Source organism: Grampus griseus, assembly GCF_964374135.1.
Source record: "Grampus griseus genome assembly, chromosome: 6".
NCBI classification, from domain to species: Eukaryota; Metazoa; Chordata; class Mammalia; order Artiodactyla; family Delphinidae; genus Grampus; species Grampus griseus.
The window spans coordinates 43,763,186-43,787,574 of NC_139000.1; the positions used below are offsets into that span (position 1 = coordinate 43,763,186).

General features: G+C 36.5%; 1 protein-coding gene across 2 annotated transcripts in view; it reads right to left on the minus strand.

The window, feature by feature from the left end:
- Positions 1–24,389, minus strand: part of PCSK5 (proprotein convertase subtilisin/kexin type 5) — a gene marked incomplete at its 5' end in the record, with an annotated part of 316,630 nt that overhangs the window by 155,775 nt on the left and 136,466 nt on the right. For both annotated transcript variants that reach the window (XM_082655960.1, XM_082655961.1), the window contains 2 exons: positions 473–645; positions 3,918–4,006. In XM_082655960.1, coding sequence (XP_082512086.1) covers positions 473–645; positions 3,918–4,006 — 262 coding nt within the window. The remainder of the gene's footprint in view (positions 1–472; positions 646–3,917; positions 4,007–24,389) is intronic.

A 24,389-nucleotide genomic window follows, 5' to 3' on the forward strand; every position in this document is an offset into this window, starting at 1 on the left:
ACAATGGAATATTACTCAGCCATCAAAAAGAATGAAATACCATTTTCAGCAACATAGTAAGTGAAGTAAGTCAGATAGAGAAAGACAAATATCATATGATATCACTCATATGTAGAATCTAATTTTTTAAAAAATGAAACAAATGAACTTATTTACAAAACAGAAACAGACTTACATATACTGAAAACAAACTTCTGGTTACCAAAGGGGAAATGTGGGCGGGAGGGATAAATCAGGAGCTTGGGATAAACATACTCACTACTATATACAAGATAGATAACCAACAAGGACCTACTGTATAGCACAGGGAACTCTACTCAATATTCTGGGATAACCTATATGAGAAAAGAATCTAAAAAAGAATGAATATATGTGTATGTATAACTTAATCACTTTGCTGTACACCTGAAACTAACACAACATTGTGAATCAACTATACTCCAGTAAAATAAAAATAAAAAAAAACACCTACCATTCTAACACCGTTTTCAAAGGCTTGCCGGGTGAGTGGAGCTGGTCCATCCACAGTCTTGCCATCGTCATCTGGGCCCCAGCTCGCACTGTAAATGTGCACGTGCTGAGGGTTGAAGCTAACTGATTTTGCTTCAACCATATCCGTGACATCTCCATCCAGCATGCGAACTCCTGTAAGACAGAAAGGGGAAGTAACTCAACAGAAGCTTCACCCAAACAGACCAAGATATATTTCAATCGTAGCATTTTTTTTTTTAAGGAAAGAATAACCTTTAAATCAACACTAAGTCAGCATATGTTCCTCAGAAAAGGATAGTGCAAGACTTTTCTGAAGCTTTCTTGGGGGGAAAGGAAGTTACATTCCATGTAGAAGAGCAAAACTTCTTTAAAAACGTTTTTAGCCATTGTTCTCTTTTTCTAAGTTTCCACATTCTTTCCCTTCTCTTTATCTGTCTTAAGGGATAGGTTTGTCTCTTGACAGAGGGAGCCTCAAGCAATCCATCTTCCCTAAACTTCTCTTCATTAGGTACCTTGTGCTCATAATTGGTATAAAACACTCTAACCTCAGCAGTCTTAGAAATTTGGAAAGCTGCCAAGTTAGAGTGGTCCAATTTCCTCCATATTTAATATTATTTCCTAATCTGAAATACTGATGTGAACTTAAAGTATTACTTCTTTGCCAAGCCAAGTTATTATAAGTCAAATAATAAATGAGAATGCCCTCTGTGTATGTTACACATCAAATAATTCTCAAAGGGTTTTGGCAATGTTTAGTCATTAATCTTCATGTAAGTATTCCCACCAGACAGATAGGAATTTATTATTAACCTTAATTTGCAAAAATAGACACTAAGATACTAAAAAAAATTGTCAAATAAAAAGCTTTCTTTTTATTTTACAGACACACAATAACAACAAAACACCTAATAAGTAAACATATCTTTCCTTAAGCTGAAGCTAAATACCATCACTGAGACATTGTATTATTTTAAAATTATGTCCTTATAGACCAAATTTACTCCTTAGGAAAACGTTATCTAGTAGGATTTCAACTTTCTTTGGTTACCAATAAATGAGGATTAAATAATAAAACCCTAAATCAGGCAGCTTTAGAGCCTATGTGGTTTGAGGTGGGAATTCTGGTGGAATATAAAAATATTCTTGAAGGAACCATATCTTCTTTGTACTTTTAAAAAAATGTTTAACTTTTAACTATAAAATAACAAACACAGAAAAACAGAAAAAATGACAATGAACCCGGATACAGCCAGGACTCAACAACTGTTAACATTTTGCCACATTTTCTTCATCTAAAAATATAAATATTAGGCTAAACCATTTTAAATTACATGACAGATATGACACTCTGTCCTTTCATATTTTTTCCAACAAAAGGGGGAAACAAACACCCACCCTTAAATTTCCCCAAAGCATCCCTAAAGATGTTGCATTTGGCTGCTCTATCTCTTGACTATCTTTTCTTCTAGGCTTGTGTATTTTTAAAGGAGATGTATAGAAACAGGTGATGTGGAGAACAAAGGTTCTGAACAAGTCCATTTAAAAATTATGGAATGTAAAGCATACTTAGAAAGCTTTTCAGCAGTTTATTTTGTGGGAGGAAAATACCCAGCAGGACGCTCTGCACATACTGGGTCCTCAGCAGCCATTTGAATATTCAAAACTCATCTGCATGGTTTTTACCAAATAAAGAGGAAATATTTCATATTCTTACTTCTATTTAAAAGCATAAAATGGAACTATTTTACCACTACAAGGAGGCCTGAAATAATCGAATCAGTATGTCTAAACACAGGAGTGTCTACACAGCACCTGAATTCAGTTTCTACACCGTGAAATTTATGTGACGTCCATGAAAACATGCTTGATAAAATCATATCTAGAGCATAATATTAATTTTCTGACCAAAAACTGGTAAGGATTTTATTTTCTCAAGTTTAAAAATGAAAGGTTACTTTTTCTTCATTTAACTAACTGCAAGCCTTCATGCCTTGGGTCTAGGGGTTAAATTTATAATTTAGAATGTTTTTGCTTTTAGGATGAAAGAACATTTGTCAGGCATTGCCATTCATTCATTTTTTTAGAGGTCTTGTTTAGCTAGGTCAGCAGTTTATCTGTGAACTTCACAAGTTCATCCCTTCACTCCCTCAAGGTCAGAAGTGCTGGGTTAGTACTGAATAGTAATGATAGGGACCTGGGTGTGTGTCTGTGTATGTGAGTGTGTGTGTGCGCTGGACAGCAAGTAGGGTTGACTGGACAGCCACTGTAGTCATCCAGCTATCCTGAGGAGAGCAGGGGCTTCCAGCACCCTCACTATTCTTCAGAGGATGTCTGTTTCCTTTCCATAACACCTCCATGAACCTTGCCCTTGATACAGAGCAGATGCTCTCAAGAGTACTGCTAATTACTGGTTAATAAGCTGCCACACTCTAGGAATCCTGGTGAAATGAAAGAAAGAAAGCAGTCAAATTTACTGATGGAATGACACAGAAGACAGTCTCAGAAAACCTTTCCTTAGCACCGTCATTATATACCCCAATTATTTCATGTTATAAGACATCTACATTAACCTTAGAAAGGACTATCATTTCTATTTTTTAGATCCAACTCTGTTTACCATTTGGAAATAAATAGTATATTGGAAACAAGGATGTCAGCCTGGTTCGAGGAGCTTCATCTTATGAAACCCTTCAGAAGATGCTTAGAGGAACACCTTCAAAGCCAGTAGGATCTATACCATCTCTTACAATGTTTTCTTCCCATTTGTGCGTGGCTGTGTCACCAGGCTATACTAAAAAAGATGATTACAAATGGGAAAGTAAGAGTTTGTTTTATTAATATCTGAATTTACACTGCTTTGGTTGGTCCTTGTAGTAAGTATATGTATATTTGAGCTTGTGTATGTGTGTGTGTGTGTATATATATATATATATATATAACCTGCAATTATTAATGGTAATAGCATTACTATACTCTGGGACTACAAAAGGAGATTTTACTATTTACCTTTTAATTACAATTAAAAGGAACTTTTTGTAAAGCCTATGGGAAAGAAAAAAAAAATTTTCTGCTTTGACAGAATTTCAAAATGCTTCTTTCCATAGAGATATTATGGCCTGTTTATATCCTTAGTTCTTTCTGACCCAGGTACCAATTGTACAAGTTGGTATAGATGCTAATGACCCCATCTTCGTTATTGGACAACCTTTTCTCATTCCTATTTAAAGAAAGAAATGTCTGTGTTTGCAACGCTTTAGGGGGGCCACTTCATAACACAGGTTAACACAGTCATTTTGCTGTCAGCAGTAGTTGAACTCCATTATGCAAACATATGCCTGTCTTTAGTTCAGAAAAGGGTTCTGAAAACCAGTTAGGGTGAGAGCTCTTGGCTTGTTTCTACAGCCACTCGTGTCTGTTTCCCATACCTCCGATCCTGGCGTTGAAAGCAATGCCAACCGTGCAGTGAGAGTTGTTTGCTGCGGCGGCCACTTCTCCAGCACAGCGGGTCCCGTGCCTGCAGGGAGAACACACACACTTTCTAAAGGAAGACACCTCATTCTCCCAAACTCAACACATCCTCGACACCACTCAGACTTCAAAGTGGTGAAGAATGTAGCAAGCTGTAGGTGTTTCTGGAACTTCTTACCCAAGTAGCACTAAGTCTGTCCATGGCAAACTTTTACACTTACACTTAATTACATTCTGTTTTGGATTACATTCTTGTATGCTTATTTTTGATATCTTGCTTTCCCAACCAGAAAATCTCCTTGAAGGCTAAAATCAAGTTGTATGTTCCTTTGTATTCTCTGAACTTTCGATGTCCAATATGGTAAACGCCAGCCACATATGGCTAATAGGTACTTGAAATACGGCTACTGTGACCACATCTTAATTTTTAATTTTAATTAAATTTAAAAACGAGTACTCAGTTCATTTATTACCAAATGTAAGAATATGGGTATGAGAAACTACTTTTTAAACAGGAAATTAAAATATACATCAAGGATCTCATCTAATGAGATCTCATCTCATGAAGAAAATTCATCATCTAAGATTAGATTGCTGTAAATACACACTGGATTTCAAAGATCTTATGTGAAAAGACAACATAAAATAATGCATTAGTAGTTATTTTATATCAATTACATGTTGATATATTGTACTTAATAAAATATATTATCAAAACCTATTTTACCTGTTTGTGTTCACCTTTTTACTGCTTTTTTAAGATGTGGCGGCCAGAAAAGTACAAAATTTTTCTGAAAGATATTCCCTGTTATTTCTCACCACAATAACTTAGTTCTTTAATCAGAAAAATCATTTAGCTGAAAGGACTTCTAAGATCTTATCCAAGGATGGCAAAGAAGCGTCAAGTGCAAAGGACAATCTGTTTAGAAAGGGTGGCCTAATACGGTGGGTGCTGAGAACACTTCTAAGGAATGGCTAAGCCCAGAGAAAGAACGCGAGGACTGACGACTAATGCTTGCCCTGGATGCGGGAGCGGGACGTGACAACCACTGTGGTGTATTTCTATGCTAATGTAGTCAGTGCTCACCTCCCTTCCCACATTTTTAGAGATGAGGGCACTTAAGGAGGCCCTGAGAAGTAAAGAGATCTGTCAAAAATAGCCCAACAGTGACTAGAACTCAGGACCCCAGATTCGGTTCTGGTACTTTTTATTTTACAGCATATTCTACACACTCATCATGGGATATAACTACTGTCTATGCAACTATAAACAAGTAGCTGCTTACAACTGATAGGTACACACCAGTTCACACACCAGAGATATATCCTGCTTTTTCCACTTAGTAATATCATGCATCTCTTTTTATGTAAAGATTAATCTATATATCATTTAAATGGTTACTATTATTCTATATAATCTTTTATATTTATATAGAAATGGCACATACCTACATACATATACCTATATACATATACCTATATATGTGTGTGTGTGTGTATATACACACACACACACACACACATCATAATCTTTATTTCTGGAAATTTACCCATTTTTTCACTAGTATTAATGAGGCCACAAAGAACAGTTTTGTAGCTACAAAATTTTATATACCTTGGGACAAATTTCTAGAAGTGGAATTACTGGATCAAAGAGTACAGAATATACTGTCACACTGTCAACAGAAGATAAAAGTAGTATAACCGAACCTCATAAAAACTGCAAGACTGATAAATAGTACTACAAAACACCAAATTTTCATTAGTGACAAAAAAAGACAGGCCATAAGCCAAGTTGAATGACAATATGAAGAATGGAGAAAATATCTGGACGAACCCCTGTGTACGTAAACCCCTAGGTATGAGTTTTCAATCTTTTTCATCCTTACCAAGCAGACTTGAACAATATTATCTCATTGTTGCTTCCCTCTTTATCCCTTGATTCCATTTGATGTTGTACATCTTTTCAAATATTTATTAGCTATTTCTATTTCTTGCTTTCTGAATAACGCCTTCATGCTTTTTGCCCATATCACTTATTGCCTTTCCATCATACCTGTTGCAAATATATTTCCAAATGCTTTATTTGGAACGTAACAATCTTATTTATGGCAGTTTTAGGTTGTCACACATAGTTATTTAATTTTGATGTACTCATAATTATCTTGCCCTCTGATATGTGGTTATACACTTTAATCATCAGAAAAAATGATCTCTTTTTTAAAAAAAATATTTTTGTAAGCCCCAAGCTAGACTACTAATTTTCCTCTGAGCATAGTAATTATTTACTATGAATTTTCATTAGCCTCTTACTGCATATTACTTCATGGTGTAGGTTATTTTTATTCAAATGTCAAATTCCCTTTATGAGTCTACTGTTTTTATACTTCACTGGCTCTATTATTAATTAATGCAAGTTCTACAGGATCATGAGGACCTATGGTTTTAATGTGGCTCTGCTTTATTCTTTGGCCCATGGGTTATTTAGAAGTATGATTTAAATTTTTCAAACGTATACAGGTGTTATGTTTTTTATATCGATCAATAACTTGATTAACTTATGATAAAAGAATATAATTTTTATGAAGCAATCATTTGAATTTTGTGAGCTCATAAAATGGCGAAGCATATGATCAACTTTTATAAATGTTCCATGTGCTTGAAAGGATGTGTATTCTCCAATTGTTCCATATAAGTCCATTACGTCAAGCTTGTTCATTATATTGTGGATTTGTTAATGTTCTTTGCAGTTCTATCAATTTTTATTGTGTTTAGAAAGGAATTATCAAGTCTTTCTAGTGAAACAAACTGTTTATGAATATGTAGTAACACTGTGGTTCTTGCAATAAAAATTAAAGATATCTGGTTAATATTTAAATTATAAACCACTTGATCCTTTTAGTTTAAAATATTCTGTGTTCATATTAGTATGCCTCATAAGTAGACTATAATTATGTTTTTTTGAAGCTAGGCTATCTCTGTCTTTGACTCAAGAGTCAGTCCATTTACAGTGTCTATGTATTCATATATTCATTCTGTATACATTTCTGTATTTTTTACCCTGTACTAGTTTGGATGTTATATTCTATTATTTAATGGTTATCCTAGATATTTGATAATAGATAGCTAAGATCACAAACACTAAAGTTATTAATACTTTTTTCACCTTTTCCCAAACAATGCAGACTTTAGAATGTTTTAACTGATTATCCACCCCTTGACATGATCCCCCCATAATTATAGTTATACATTGGATTTTTTAACTCTAGAAATCACCCACTACTGTTCTACTTTAAACAATCAATGTTTGCTTAGATTTACATTCTTTGCTCTGTTTATTTTTGTAGCTCTTATTTCCTTCTGGCATCACTAATTTCTTTCTGAAGAACATTCTATAAATGTACCCATTGGAGAGGCTTTCGGTAGCCTCAGAAAATGACTTTACTTTATCGTTGTTCTTAAAAACTAATTTCACTGGATAGAGAATCCTAGACTAACAGCACTTCAAAGATGCCATTCCACCAATTTTTAGCTTCCATTGTTTCTGGTGAGAAATCAGCCATCTGGCAATCTAGTTCTCTCTGGATGCTTTTCAGATCTTTGTCTTTTCTATTCTGCAGGTTCATGAAGATGTTATATGTATGTATTTTTAAACATTCTTTCTTGGAATTCCTAAACCTGTAGTTTAATATTTAAATCTTCAGAAGTCTTAGCTAGTACCTCTGTAAGCTAGTACCTTGATGCACTGCCTTTACATCATTCTATGGTTCCTCCTATCAGAATCTCTGTTAAGCATACATTAGACCTTTTCACACTGTCTTAATCTTCAATCTCACCTTCAGGCTTCCCCTATCCTTCTCTCTCTCTCTCGGCTGTGTTCTGTGTAACCTGCTCAGTCCTATACTTCACTTGTCCTATCTTCGGCCATGACCAACCTGCTATTTAGTCCATTCACTGCATTCTTCTTTTCAGTTATTTATACGTTTTACTTTTTAAAGCTCTTTTGTCAAGTCCACCCAGTTAATTTGGATAGTCAATTTTTCTTAAAAATGCTTTTCAATATTTATTTCTTGATGCATATGAATTATATATAATAATTCTAAATAGGTGAATCTAATTCTGCTATTCGTTTTTTCTATTGGCTTGTTTTCATGCTGATGTTTCCCCCATGTAGTTGGTGAATTGTCAAATTAGGAGATCATGCTGTTTAGGCTTTTATCTTTGTGAATTCCTTGAGGATGGTATGGAAAACTCATTGTTTTAAAGAAGATTTAAATTCACTTCTAACACATATTTTGGGCTACACCAACCAGGACCTGTTCCACCAAATTAAAAATGGGGGCCATACAAGTAATATGGATTATAGGTGCAAATTCCACAAGAGAATTTAGTTATTCTCCAAGGTAGTTATTTATTTATCGTCCTGCCCTATCTATCACCCAGGGAGAGAAAGTCAAATACATCCTCTGTCTCTCTGCGTAGGTTTTCTTTTTCTATGGTTATTGCACTGAAGATAGTACCTCAGGGGATCCGTTTTATGCAGAAAGCTTCTCTCACCCTTTGGACCAAGGCCTTGTCTCCTGCCATCTCTGGACTTTTAAAACTCCATCTCCAGTCTGGCTGGGATTGGTTGCTCACCCTGGGAAATGCCTAGTGTCCACCTGTTGCCCACGTAGTTGATAAATTTGCACTTTCTCAGAGAAATACTCTGGTAACCCATTAGCTCAACCGTGCGCTGAAAAGTTCTTTAATATTTTCCCATGAGTTTTAGATATACTGTGGTAGGAGAGATTTAATTGAATATCTGTTCTACCATATTACTAAAAAACAGCAGTAACATGGTTCTGTATTTCTAAAATGCACTTATTATGTGCATCGTTAATGTACAGTGAACGTTTGTAAGTGAAGAACAGAGTGACTATTTTGTTTATAAAAACATTTCTTGTAAAGATTTCTGTACAGGGCTCTACATCATAATATATGGGCTATTTTGGGGAGACAGGGAAGTTATACTGTACTGTTGACACTTATATTTTAATATCATTTAAATCATATATTGCAGCATACTGTAATTGAGGGTCCAAACTGCCAACTACATTTAAACAGCCCACTCTTTAGATGACAATGATCATTGCTCCAAGTAAAGTACTAGTCATCTTTTTTATTTTTATATCCTAGTTGGACTCTGTCTTGACATGGGTTTTAAATAGATCATAGAACAATGGATATCATCATGACCTATTCAAGTACGTGAACATGATTCAATTTCTTCCTTCTCCCAAAGAACAAAAGGGTGGTTAGCAAAAAGTATACTCATGATGTCAATAAATATGAAAGTCACAAAACAGACAAAAGTCTGTTTTTCAGTTGTATTTTTCTTCAGAGATGACAGATTATGAGCATGTAAAGTATTTTCAGCATAAGAAGAAAATTTTAGTAGATTTTAGTCCAGAAAACAATATACTCATTAGATTATGTTCTGACCCACACGCACCTAAATGCAAACTTTACTAGCCATGTCCCACGTTATATCCCTTGGAAATGAGTCACCTGTTTAGCTTTCTTGCATATGTTCACAATATTACTAAGACACATATTTTCTGAGACTTCTAGAAGATAACCCAATTATGTAAATTATAAGGATATATAAACCAGTGACTTAAATTGGACATCATCTAAAATAAAGCACATGTAGACAAACTAGGACTTAAAAATGCATCACTTCTCTGAATCTCTTAAGGGCATTGCTGCCAGGGCCCCTAGTAAGTGTAAAACGTTGTATTATATAATTTTTACTTGAATAAACCATTTGACTTAAAGAGCATTTTGATTTAAATATCATGTCTGTCTTTGTTCGATGGCTTTTTCTTACTCAGAAAAAAAAAAATTTTTTTTTGTCATCTGCTACATTACCCAACAAGAAACCACTGCAATTACAGGTCTCAACAAGTTTTACCTTGGCTATCTGATTGGAAAGATGGAAAATCAGATCAGAGAATGCCTGTTAACTCATTTCTATAATATTGTGAACACATACAAGTTAGGCGAAGTTCGTCTAGAGTATAAATCTGTGGGGTCTACTAAATCTTGCTAGGTAGTAAAATACCACCTTTACTCCTTCGTTTGCTTTCTCCCAGTCCTCTAGTCACACTGCTTTGTGAACTTTTTTTATTTCAGATGAGTCAGTGGGGATGGAAATATTAACTCATTTGAGATTTACCATGGGTCTGAAAACAAGATGTGAATGAGCTCAGCGATGAACCAGAGACATCAGGACACATGCAAGAGGTCTCCAGTCAGTTATCACGACATTGCTTGAAAGTCAAACTTATACTTGTATGGAATCAAGCAATGGCAAGTTGGAGAAAGACTACTTTCTATTTCATTTCTTCCCTGGAACAAACATCTTCAGCTCTTTGTGGATTCTGGCTCTCCCTCTCACTGTTTCGATTCCCTCTTGACATCTGATGTGCCCATTCTCCTTGGCATGTTTTGATTCTGTTTGAATCTGAGTGAAAACCTTCCATCTGAGTCTACTTCAAAAGCCCCCTTAGAAGGGGAGAGGGGAGCAAGCCATAGGGATGTGTTTGAGGTGTTCTCCAATATATCACTCAGAGCGGCTGTTTCTGACTGCTTGTGTTGTTCTTGATAATATTACCACTTTATATCACACTCTCCACTTCTCAAAGTATTTTAACCTCATCTGATTCTCACTTCAACCCTGTGATGTAAGCAAAACAGACATTACTTCTCTTATTTTACAAGTGAGAAAATTGAGTCAGTAAGACAGTGATAAACTGTGACAGGCCAAAGACTAGATCTGGGTCTCCTGGGTCCTTCTCTAAAGCCTTATCACTCTTCCAGCAAGACTCACAAGGACCCACATCCCTAAGTCTTTGAATGATTGACAAGATTTCCTGACTTCTTCGCCTGCTACCCTACTTATTTTGTGAGGCAGAGGCACTTTATTTCCTCATTGCTATTGATGACAGCATATTTGACAATATCTTTTATAGAATCCCCACGATCATTTATTTAACTTGAGTTATAAGGAGGAAATGCTGGGAATCTTAAAAAACTTAAGAAGAATGGAAAATAGCTGAAAATGGATTTTCACCCTGTCTTCAGCAAAAAGCTTAAGAAATATATTTTTTAAAAAAGGTAAATTAAAAATTTTAAGAAGGAAAAAAATCACACAGTCCACTTTTTGGTGATTAGTTTTTGTGAGACAATTAAGACAATAGCTTCTGATGTGACTACAATTATACATAGTCCCTGAGGCTTCAATGATATTAATTTTTTTATTATACTAGCAAAAAACTCAAAATATACTAGGAAAACTCATTCAAAATAACTACTATGGACTGAATGTTTCTGTCTGCCCCACCCCTAATTAATTCACACGTTGAAACCCTAATCCCAATGTGATGATATTTGGAGATGAGGCCTTGGGGAGGTAATTAAGTGATGAGAGTGGTACCATCATGATGGGATGAGTGCCCTTATCAGAAGAGATACAAGAGAGCTTGCTTCCCTTCTCTCTCTTTGCCATGTAAGAAGGCAGTCATCTACAAGCCGAAAACCAAATCTGCCAATACCTTGATATTAGACTTCCCAGCCTCCAGAACTGTGAAAAATAAATATTTGTTGTTTAAGCCACCCAGTCTATAGTATTCTGTTAGAGTAATCTGAACTAAGACAATGACAAACGATACATAAAATAAGATTATAGTCACAGACCTTTTGATAGCCTAATATTGAAAGAATTTTAAACATGAACTTAAACTGTGACAGTTTCTATACTTAGCAATACACATTGTGAATCCTCTTTTTGGCCCTCAGGAGTAATATATACAATATTTAAAGAAATTAATAAAAGTTAGCATTCATCAACTGCTCCAAAGTCTAACAGATACACTGCAGACAAGGAAAGAAAATGAAAAAATATATTATAGTATTAGAGTATTAGGTAGTAATAGAATACTACTAAGCATTAGCATCAGAAAATATCATATGTAAATGACTAGCAAGTATTAAAAAAAAGCTGAAGAATATTTCTTCTGGAGGGTTAGAAGTATTGCTAGTTTGACACACACATACATAGACCCACACACACGAGTGCATGTAAAAACTGGTGAAATCTGAATAAGGTGTGTAAATTGCATTAATGTCAATTTCCTAGTTTTGATATTTTACTATAATTACATATGTTGTTACCACTGGGAGAATTTAGGCGAAGGATATGGGGGACTTGTACTATTTCTGAAACTCTCTGTGAGTTTATGATTTTTTTTTTAAGTTTAAAATTATTGTAGGTTTGAAGAATTTGTATAGTTATTTATAATGTTGGTTGTAATTCAAATAGAATATTTCAGTCAGAACACAAAATATTGACAATAAAATAAATAAATCTCAAGTGGTCAAACTGCTTTAGAAGTATTTTCTCACCTCTGCCATTTTCCCTCTTCCTTAACCTCCCCAGCCTAGTAAAATGACTTATTCACCATTAAATGAATTCATTGTTAACTATGCTAGCCCACGTTTAAAGGAAAGAATAAATAGCTTGATTTATCAGAAAACCTAGTTCTATACCTCACTTCTGTTGCTTTCCCAAATATAATGTTGCATGGAATGATGAAGTACAGTAAAACCCACAGCAGGTTAACATATACACACTACTATATATAAAAGAGATAACCAACGAAGACCTATTGTATAGCAAAGGGAACTATACTCAATATTTTGTAATAACCTATAAACGAAAAGAATCTGAAGAAGGGGTAAGGGAGACAATTTCTCAGGCCTCCACTGTGGTGGAAAATGAAATCAGGCTGTTCACAAAGCTCTAACTATATGGAATAAAAGCTAGTATGTAGGGCTTCCCTGGTGGCGCAGTGGTTGAGAGTCCGCCTGCCATTGCAGGGGACACGGGTTCGTGCCCTGGTCCGGGAAGATCCCACATGCCGCGGAGCGGCTGGGCCCGTGAGCCATGGCCGCTGAGCCTGCGCGTCCCGAGCCTGTGCTCCGCAACGGGAGAGGCCACAACAGTGAGAGGCCTGCGTACAGCAAAACAAACAAACAAAAAAACCTAGTATGTGTGTGTATATATATATATATATATATATATATATATATATATATACACACCTGAGTCACTTTGCTGTACACCTGAAGCTAACATAACATTGTAATCAACTATACTTCAATTAAAAAAAAAGCTCACGGCAGGCATTTATGTACACGTGTTATGTATATAGTCCTGACCAAGACAGTAACCAGCTTTTTATCAGCCTACCTCTCTTCCTACCCTTGTCTTACGGATCAACAACAATGTCAAGGCACTAGGGTATGAGAGATCCCTTTGATGAAATATATTAATCATGATGATGAAATGAGGCCCTTTTTCTTGGCTCCCTGGTTAATACTCTAAATTTACCCCACCATGCTTTTCGGTTCCTCTTTTTGTTTTAATGATTAGTTTTCTACATGTTACTTGAGCTTATTTCTATGAATTCAGATCGCCCATGCCTGTCTATATCCCCTAGTGATTCCATGATGCTATTCCTTCCCCACTGGGTCTATTAAGAGCCCCACCACTCTGCTCTTCCAACTCCCTAACCTCTTATCACAGTGTTCTGTTCAGTCTTTGAAACTTAGACCTACTGGTTTTTACTCCATGTAGTCAGAGCTATGGGAACAGCTTGATCTCATATTCCACCACCAACGTAAGCCTGAGAAATTGTCTCCTTTACCTCTTGACTATGAATATTCAGAAATTAGTCATTCCTGCTGATTCTTTTTAGGTGTGTTTTTAATAAGCTGGGAGTCAAGTGTTTTCAAAGTTCATTAAATGTGGATCCGGAGGATCCGATTCTTCCCTGGAACTGGAGGGACAACATGATGCCCACCTTTTCCACTGGACATCTGTCTGCTTTGTTAGGATAATTACTACCTACAATTCCAGAACATAGAAATATAACACTTTCTGTACTGGCACAAAAACAGAAATATAGATCAATGGAACAGGATAGAAAGCCCAGAGATAAACCCACGCATGTATGGTCACCTTATCTTTGACAAAGGAGGCAAGAAGACACAATGGAGAAAAGACAGCCCCTTCAATAAGTGGTTCTGGGAAAAATTGGAGAGCTACATGTAAAAGAATGAAATTAGAACACTTCCCAACACCATACACATAAATAAACTCTAAATGGATTTAAGACCTAAATGCAAGGCCAGACACTATAAAACTCTTACAGGAAAACATAGGCAGAACACTCTAGGACATAAATCACAGCAAGATCTTTTTTGACCCACCTCCTAGAATAATGGAAATAAAACCAAAAATAAACAAATGGGACCTAATGAAACTTAAAAGCTTTTGCACAGCAAAGGAAACCATAAACAAGATAAAAAGACAATCCTCAGAATGGAAGAAAATATTTGCAAACAAAGCAACTGACAAAGGATTAATCTCCAAAATATACAAGCAGCTCATGCAGCTCAATATCAAAAAAAAACCCAAACAACCCAATCCAAAAATGGGCAGAAGACCTAAATAGACATTTCTGCAAAGAAGATATACAGATTGCCAACAAGCACATGAAAGAATGCTCAACATCACTAATCATTAGAGAAATGCAAATTAAAGCTACAATGAGGTATCACCTCACACTGGTCAGAATGGCCATCATCAAAAAATCTACAAACAATATATGATAGAGAGGGTGTGGAGAAAAGGGAATCCTCTTGCACTGTTGGTGGGAATGTAAATTGATACAGCCACTATGGAGAACAGTTTGGAGGTTCCTTAAAAAACTAAAAATAGAACTACCATACGACCCAGCAATCCCACTATTGGGCATATACCCTGAGAAAACCATCATTCAAAAAGAGTCACGTACCACAATGTTCACTGCAGCTCTATTTGCAATAGCCAGGACATGGAAGCAACCTAAGTGTCCATCGACAGATGAATGGATAAAGAAGATGTGGCACATATATACAATGGAATATTACTCAGCCATAAAAAGAAACAAAATTGAGTTATTTGTAGCAAGGTGGATGGACCTAGAGCCTGTCATACAGAGTGAAGTAAGTCAGAAAGAGAAAAACAAATACCGTATGCCAACGCACATATATGGAATCCAAAAAAATGGTACTGATGAACCTAGTGGCAGGGCAGGAATAACGATGCAGATGTAGAGAATGGACTTGAGGACACGGGGAGGGGGAAGGGTAAACTGGGATTAAGTGAGAGAGTAGCACTGACATATATACACTACCAAATGTAAAATAGATAGCTAGTGGGAAGCAGCCGCATAGCACAGGGAGATAAGCTCGGTGCTTTGTGACCACCTAGAGGGGTGGGATAGGGAGTGTGGGATGGAGATGCAAGAGGGAGGGGATATGGGGATATATGTATACGTATAGCTGATTCACTTTGTTGTACAGCAGAAACTAACACAACATTGTAAAGCAATTATACTCCAATAAAGATATTTTTTTAAAAAAGAAATACAACGCTTTCTTTTTAAGCAAGCAATGAACTCTGTCAGGAATGCTGTTATTTTTTTGAAAATTATTAAAGAACTTACCAGGAAATATTTTAGTTATCAATATTAATCCCTTCCAGCCCTTCTTTCCTCCCTCCCTCCATCCGTCCCTCCTTACTTTCTCAAGTCCAGATAATTCACATCCTATGTCCTAGGCATCTTCTAAGCAAGGGGCATACAGAGTTGAATTATCCAAAGTTGTGGTGTTCACAGTCTTGGTGGGGAAGATTCTGAGTCAAGGATAACAAAAGCTTTCTTCCTTACCTATGGAAACACCACTTTGATTTTAACTTTCTAGCTCTGTTTCCCTTGGTATCTGAAAAAGGTGGAATGTCAGCTACCAAGCAACCCTGCTTATGGTAAAAAAATGAAAGTTGGTTGGTGAGTGACCATGAACAGGGAGGTCTGTGGCCAGAACAATAAACACATGGTGAGGAGTCTTGGTTTTGGGCTTCTGAGAGTGGACCCTGGAAATTGAGTGTGCCCTTCCTTGTGAGGCCCTGGAAGCTCTATTCATAGGCGTTTGCAAGAAATATTGTTCCTAGGAGCCTGGGGTTTCTAGGGCAAAGGGACTCTCACACCTTTCTTTCTAGCACACCTGAGGTGTCACCTGGGTGTCACTTGGGTCGTGGTGGGAGACAGGGGAAGAGTAGAAAATAGTCCTGGAACTGGTGAGCATTCTTCCTAAAGAAATACAGCTATTGCCTTACTAGTACATTATATTTCTATCCATCTGATTACCACTTGTGGCCTAATGGGTTCTATGAGTTCAACTGACCAACTGAACCTAAGATCACTGACAGGGGTGTTGTAAGACTTATGCAAATAATTACCAAGTATTGAGGTACACACTAATCAAGGTTCATGTACAAAGTGTTACAGGAATTTCTGCTCCAAGAGTTCTGACTTGGGGTTGGTGTGTACGAAAATGCTTGGTATGCAGCCTAAACAACTCTCTCCTCCTTACATCTGAGCTGATTTTTCCTGTAATTTCTCATCCTCATAATTAACAGAAAATTTCATAATTAGAACTCATGAAAGCATGAAATAGGCGGTATATACTGAATGTGTATACCAAGAGACCAGAAAAAGATCTATAAAGATAATGAAAGAAATCATGACCTGTATCATATTATAATTTTGATTTTTGTGGTCTATTTCTTTCCATACATATTTCTCTTCTCCAAATGTATACTGAAAACCACCTCATAGAAATAATTCTAAAGTAGCAAAAACAAGAGACCAGGATGCTAGAATGTGCCCTATGTAGACAATCAATGTTTCAATTTTACCTGTGCTCCTGTACATAGGTAAATTCTCATTTTATGAATATTATAATGATCTAGTTAAGGGTATGTAATGAGACTACTCCCATGTTCTGGTCCATAATTAATGAACTTTTCTGAGTCATCATTCAGCAAATATTTATTGAGTACCTAACACATCCTAAGGAATGTATTAGTCACTAAGGATTCAAATAGTGAGAAAAATAGACATGATATAATGTATTTTCAATGAATTCCATTGGCCTGGAAATCCTGACTAATAAGCAGTAATTCACAAGCCTTTGTTCATTTGGCAGTAAACTATTTACAGTCCTGCTTCTATTTGCTTTTGCTAAAATATTCATGTAAAGATACCATTCAGTACCTATACACCATGAAATGGCCTAACAATATCTGTTTTTCTCAAAATCTGTTAACAATTGACTGATGGAGAACAGTGATCTTATAACTGTTTGACTTCACTTTGCTTGAGACTGCTTCCATATCATAAATGAACTGTCAAAACACTTCTAAAGACTTGAGGTGTACTTTGCAGGGAATAATGATCTAAAATAGGTGACTATTACCTAATCCTATTTGTCTGCAATACAGTAGGTAAACCGGCTCCAGAGTCTGAGAAGTTGGGTGGCGCTTGGTCCCAGCGTCCCTTTGCACTCTGAGAAAGAAGTCCTGAAGTATAGATAAGTAACTTGCACACCTTATATTCACTGGGCTATCATCATTTCAGCTCAGCTCCACCAAGCAACGGCCAGCCTTTCCATTTCTTGATAGCTATTTCTGGTTCTCTCTGCGGAGTTCATCAGAGCCATTTCCTCACACGCTGGAAGGTTCTCAACATTATGGAAGTATGAAACCAACAATTAAGGAAAGCCTTCCTCCAAAACATATAATTTACCATAATCCCTAATTATCAACTCAGCATTTTAACACAGAAATCCTATTTCATTTGGAAGTAACATAAGCGATGTATCTTTATTATGACGGTATTTGCATGAGTTTATGAGCAGGGGTTGGCAAACGTTTTCTGTAATGGGCCAAACAGTAAATATTTCAGGCTTTTTGAGCCACATACAGTCTCTGTCACATATTCCTCTTTTTAAAAAAACCTTTTGAAAACGTAAATGCGGTTCTTAGCTAGAGAGTCACTGGGCAGATTTACCTATATTGTACAGTTTGCTAATCTCTGTTTTCTAGGCATGAAGGGTAAATACAGTCTTATAACCATTTATGTCTTTTGGGGAACCAAAAAACACATGCTTCTACCTTTTCTACCTCCACTTCCTATGATTTGATATTAATACTGAATATTTTTTAATGTTAATTCATCATCCCAACAATTATTATGTATCATTCATATCCACTGGTATCATTTCCATTTGAAAGCATGCTTAATACAATTTGCAGTTTACACATCAAATCAATGAAGGTAATAAGGTTCACTTATTTATTATTTGCCAGATAATCTCATCTAGCTTCTCACATTTAATTTAATTTGATGTCTCCAATAATCTTGCACTGCATGTACTTTCATCCCCGTGTTATAGGAAAGGTAATGGAGATTCTTACGGGTTAAGTGACTTCACCAAGGAAATACAGCCAGTCTACTGCAAAAGAACTTGAACCCAGATCTCCTGACACCAAGTCCTAGTGTTTCCACAACAGCAAATGCACAATCAATTTATAGAAGAACATGCATCCATCTTCAGGCACACACATACTCAGCAGGGCCAAATAAAGTCATGATGACTTGAGACTTTTCCTGAGAGGAATGCTCAGAACTGCACCTTTGAAACTATTTGGATCACTGCCCATAGGTTCTTTTTAACAGGGTACCATAAAGTGCAAACAATACAAGGCAGATCAAGCAAATCAACTGCCTAATGAACTTTCAAAAGACACAGGATTGGGCTTCCCTGGTGGCCCAGTGGTTGAGAGTCCGCCTGCCGATGCGGGGGACGCGGGTTCGTGCCCTGGTCCGGGAAGATCCCACATGCCGCGGAGCGGCTGGGCCCGTGAGCCATGGCCTCTGAGCCTGCGTGTCCGGAGCCTGTGCTCCACAAGGGGAGAGGTCACAACAGTGAGAGGCCCGCGTACAGCAAAAAAAAAAAAAAAAAAAAAAAAGACACAGGATTTCATACAATCAATGAAAATAATATTTGAGAATAGCTTTAGTCATTCTGAAAGCTTTTGTTGAAAGAGGATACAGCAGAGCGAGATTTAGTGAAAATGTAACAAGTCTGGCGACCTGACAGTGGCTTTAAATGAGAATGATTTGTCAATAAAATGATTCCAAATGGCCCTTAGAAAAACCGATAAAGATTTTTATAAACTGAGTCTGTTTATGACTCTACTAAAATTCAAATTTCATAATATTACATAAAAACGACAACTGTAAACATGATTCATTTTTGTCTGATGTAAGAATGGCTATAGCTGCGCGTTCTGTTAGATAATAAACTACATGTATTTTCATCATTTTAGCTTTATTGTTTAAAATAAAACACCATTTGCATCGTTCATTATAAGACTCTGGCCCCAATTTAAGTGGATTCATTTCTAATGTTTTCTCCTCCCAACACCCATTTATCCCAATAATGAGTCCCTTATGCACTGCTTCTCCAAAACGGGAAGGTTGTAGATTAAGTGAGAGAATAAGGAACTTGCTCCCCTCTCTTGAGAGTGCGGGAGCAGTCACAGAGTTTGAGTCCCTGCCACATCCAGAATTGGCTTGTCATCTTGACCTTCACTGTATATTCTATGCAAGGCCCTTTCCATATCCTAAATGCTTTTTTCTCAAGTCACTGGAATGCACCAGCTGTTTACACCAAAACAATCATGAGAAGGATATTCCCCCATGAATACGATGTGATAATAGAAAATGTCAGGCCCTAAGTCGCAATGATCAGCATCAGGAAGATTTCCTTTGAAGCAGTCATGCAGTTTCTTAAGTCCGGTATAAGGCTCTTTTTTCCTTAGTTGACACATTACTTGCTTTGGCTAGGTGTGAGGCCACACTTACAGACACAGGGGAGGCCCATGGCTGGATGTCATTCTGCCTGGTGTTCTTTATTAAAGTTAGACATTGGGACACAGGGAAACTCTTTATGTCCCAAGAGAAGTGTGTTCATAGAACTGCACTGGGTGATATTTAAGAACAAGAGTCTCATCCTTTGTTGACCTAGTATCTAAACATCTTAGCATATAAAAGAAAACATTATGTGTTAATGCTACTAATGTTTTATTCTAGCATTCAGATTGATTCAACTTTTCCGACTCCAAAAAACAGGATAAAAGAAAACAACTGTATTGAGACAACTATTTCGGGTTAAAGCATTTATTTATAGCATTCTTCATTATCTTCCCTATGTAACAGTTCTAGAAAATGTAGTAGTTCGAGGCGACAATCTCAGATATTTGAAATCTTTATGGCAAAATTAACTAACATTCTCTCAAGAGTGGTCATTTTCCAACATGCCCCCCATGCACTCCCTTTTTCAACAGATTGGTTTTTTTTCCCTTCAAGTCTCAGATCACTGAGATCACCAAACTGCCTCCTTCCAACATTTTGACCACTTTCCTGTTCAGTGACCATCACTGGGACAGCAGGTAGACAACCAGGAAGGCAATCACAGGCTAGTTAAATCTCAGTGAGGTAACAAACTTTGTGAAGGGTGGAAAAGAGATTTAAACTGATTAGTCAGAAGAGGCACTGCTGGACATATTATGTGTTTGATAACCATCAGTCAATAGCTCGGACAATCATAAAACTGTGTCCTTTTCAAAAGGAGAAAAGCAAAATGACTTTACAAACATTTTCTTTTCCTCTCCCTCTGCCACTTTAAAATGGAAGAATTCTGGATCCTTGCTGTTAACCAAATGGCATTTACAGCTCTCAGTTGGCATGGGGCAGCTGAGAATCTAAAATGAGGAATGCTTATTTCATTTCCATTTCCATGGAAACCAGTCACCAACTGGTGAAAACAAGGTAGATCAAATTTTTGAACAAGAATGTTGAAATGATCACTGTTTTAAAACTTTTCTCTTGCGTTGGGATGGAGAGCATATTGTAATCTCAGGAACATACGGAGATGTGTGTTCACCACTGCTTTTAATTCTTTTCATAATCACAATAATTATTGTATTCGCATAAGTGTTTTGGGTCATTCTTTGAAGGACAGATTGCTATAAATCCAATAAATAAGTCATATAATAAAATGCAAAATTAAATGAGTTTTTTGTTTGTTTGTTTGTTTTTGCGGTACGCGGGCCTCTCACTGTTGTGGCCTCTCCGGTTGCGGAGCGCAGGCTCTGGACACGCAGGCTCAGTGGCCATGGCTCACAGGCCCAGCCGCTCTGCGGCATGTGGGATCTTCCCGGACTGGGGCACGAACCCGCGTCCCCCGCATTGGCAGGCGGACTCTCAACCACTGCACCACCAGGGAAGCCCTTAAATGAGTTTTTAAGGGCTATTTTAAAATCAAGAAAACCTTAGAGCAATCAAGTAAACTTAAGAACTCCTTTCAAAACTTACGATCATCTTCTTCTTCTTCTATGTCCTCCTAGCAAACGTGTGAGGAAAGAAATGTAATTTCCAGAGAACGAGTGGACTCTGACCAGTTTTCTTGAAGAAATTCAGAAGGAATATTCAATTTTTTGAAACTCGACTATGAAAATCTGACTTTGAAAAGACCCTTGAAACAACCAGTTGTTACAGTGGAGATGATCTCCCTAAGCTCTGGGATCCATTTAGCTTTTCCAAGAGAATTTCAGACTCGCACCCTCCCCTGGCTCCACCCAAATCCAGATACCACTTCCACTGTTTGCACATTTAGAATTTAAATATTCCAATTGAGTAGAAACATTTCCCCTGGAGAAATAACAGGAGGAAAAGTGTCAATGATTCATTTCACTTGCAGCTATGTCGCTAGGCATTCCTGATGACGAAACTGCTAAAGTAGTGCTAATGCCCTGCGTTGTTACATAGGCTAGTAGGGCCTATAGTACCCTGAACATTCAGAATGCGTTACCTGTAATTCTCACAGAAAACTGCGAGAAGCTATTTTTGCCCCCATTTTATATATAGGAGACAATTAAGTCTCCCAGTGGCAAAAAGACTTATCCTAAGTTATTCCTACAACCGTTCAGTGTGTTTCCCCATGTCAGACTTTCACATTCACAGTCGTTCTGCTCAGACACCCTTCTCTAATTCCAGCTTGTATTCCCAGTTCAAAAATATCACTATGTCTATTTCCCATCTCTAGATTAATTCTAATCTTCTCATATTGGTAAAAGATAAATATACATGGAAATATATGACCTCAAGCACTGTTATTTTTTGAGTATGAAGAACTCATGTATGATTATTATTTCTAATTTTTCAGCTAAATTCTAAATCTGAAATTGTTCCTTAAGTTGGTCCAATTATTTGATTTGCTTCCTTCCAAGTTATGCTAAATATTTAAGAAGTTTAACCTTAATTTTTAAGATCAACATTGTAGTTAATAAATGAGAATACAATAAGAAGATATTTATGTGTAACGAGACAGAGAGAGAGGGAGACTGATTTTCACTAGATTTCAAATATCTAAAGGAATTATCTCAAAAGTTCCATTAATCAGTAGTATTTGTGCATGGCCCATTTTCACCTTTTCATACGAAAATTACTCAGTGAAAACATTTGTTTTTAGGCTATACTACTTGATTTACCTCCTTACTTAAAGAAAGGCCAGCACATAATATCTGAAAGAAAAAAACCTAAATCAAAGGTTAATTAATTTATAATTTCTTCTCTGATGGCTAAGAAATAACAATCAGTTGATATTAATGAACACAGCCCACCGTAACTTGCAACATTTTCTTTCCATGCAAACTGAACTCTGTTTTTCAGAGTCTAAATGGAAGCTCCTTAATTTTAGCTAAGGAAAATACTCACAAGTATTCCGTATAAAGGGAAGTTTTCTTCCTGTTACTGAAACTATTATTTATAGTCATTTAAGACAAATAGAAACAAACAAACAAAAATGGCAGTCAGGGCAATTTTACACAATAACTTGGAATATCAGAGGAAGGACGAATTAAAATTAACTTAAAACTTGTATTTCTGACACTGGTTTTAAATTCTTCACCAATAAAATCTTGGTTTTTTTTTTTTTTTGCGTTTCCTAGCCTTTTTTCCTTCCCTGGTTTCTCAAGGAAAAAAGGGGCAATGGTCTTGCCACAGAGCAGGGATAGGCTGAAACTCAGCTTTCAATTGGGTTAAGTTAGTAATAAGCATAACGCATACCAAGATTACATGTTATGGTTAACAGTTGCAAAGCATGGTAGAATGATAACCACTTATTGAATGCCTATTATACACCAGTCTCCAACACAAATGAAGCATGCTATTTTCAGAGAGCTGTAAAAAAATTGATTAAAGCTAGAGTATGATGCAGTATAAGTTAAAAAAATAGTGGACATATTATGAATCCTTTGCATATATCTAAGGAGTTTGGACTTGGTCATAAAGGGCTTGAAGATAGAGTAAAAACATGTTCAGATTTGAAATTTAGATAAAGAGGAGGTTCTAGGGAAAATAAGAAATTTCTGGCTTCTCCCCTTAAAAAAAAAGAAAAACCCAAAATGTCTAAACAGAAAGGTGCTTTTTATTCCAAAGCTTGTAAGGAGCCCACTAATACTAAGACACTTCCAGCCACTACAGACATTCTCTCAGTAATGATTATTCCCTCCCATCAGTCATTTTTCAAGTCCCAGGTCAAATGCCACCACCTACAGAAGACTTCCCTAAAATGTCTACCTACCTCCAGTGACAGCTCATCTAAACCTTATTTCTCTGGTCTGTAGCACTGGTTTACAATCGTTTGTTTGGTTCTGTATAAACAGAACTCTTTAGTTCAAATCTTGTTTTATGAGAAATACCACCAACTAAAATAGATTTTAATGAGGTTTTTAAAAAGGGGAAGTTTAGTTGAGGAAGATGGAGCTAGACCCATTCACACAGCCTCCTGAGTGACAGTTGGAAAGCCTGTAGGATCCATCAACAGACTCTAAGGTTCCATGAAACACTTTTGGAAAAACAATGGTCTCCAAATCACATCTTGCCTAATGGCTTCTTTTAACTGTATTAGTTAAATGATGGATCAAATCTTAAATTTCTACATATTCTAAGTATATCACCAGCTTGATTTTTAAGTGCTATTCTCCTAGTAGGTATTCAAAAAATCTTTTCTGAATGAAACTATATGCCATAACATAAGCACCAAATTCTCAAAAATAACAATTATTGCCATGAATTAAAAGTATCTATTACTTATGAACACTATATTCAAAAAAAGAACACCTACTATCATGTTCCAAATTAGAGTGCACTATGTGATACAAAGAACATGAATTTGGAAGCCAGATTCTCTTTCATGAGCTATGTAAACCTGCCTCGAATTTTATTTTCTTCCCCTGGAAAAAAGGGGACAGCAATAACATTTCATTTCAGGTTCTGTGCTGCAACTGAGTTAAGCAGAAAAGTACTTTGTTCAAAGGATACTGGGAAGCTCCGAATGGTTGGGAACACAGAAGACACAGAATTAGCAAG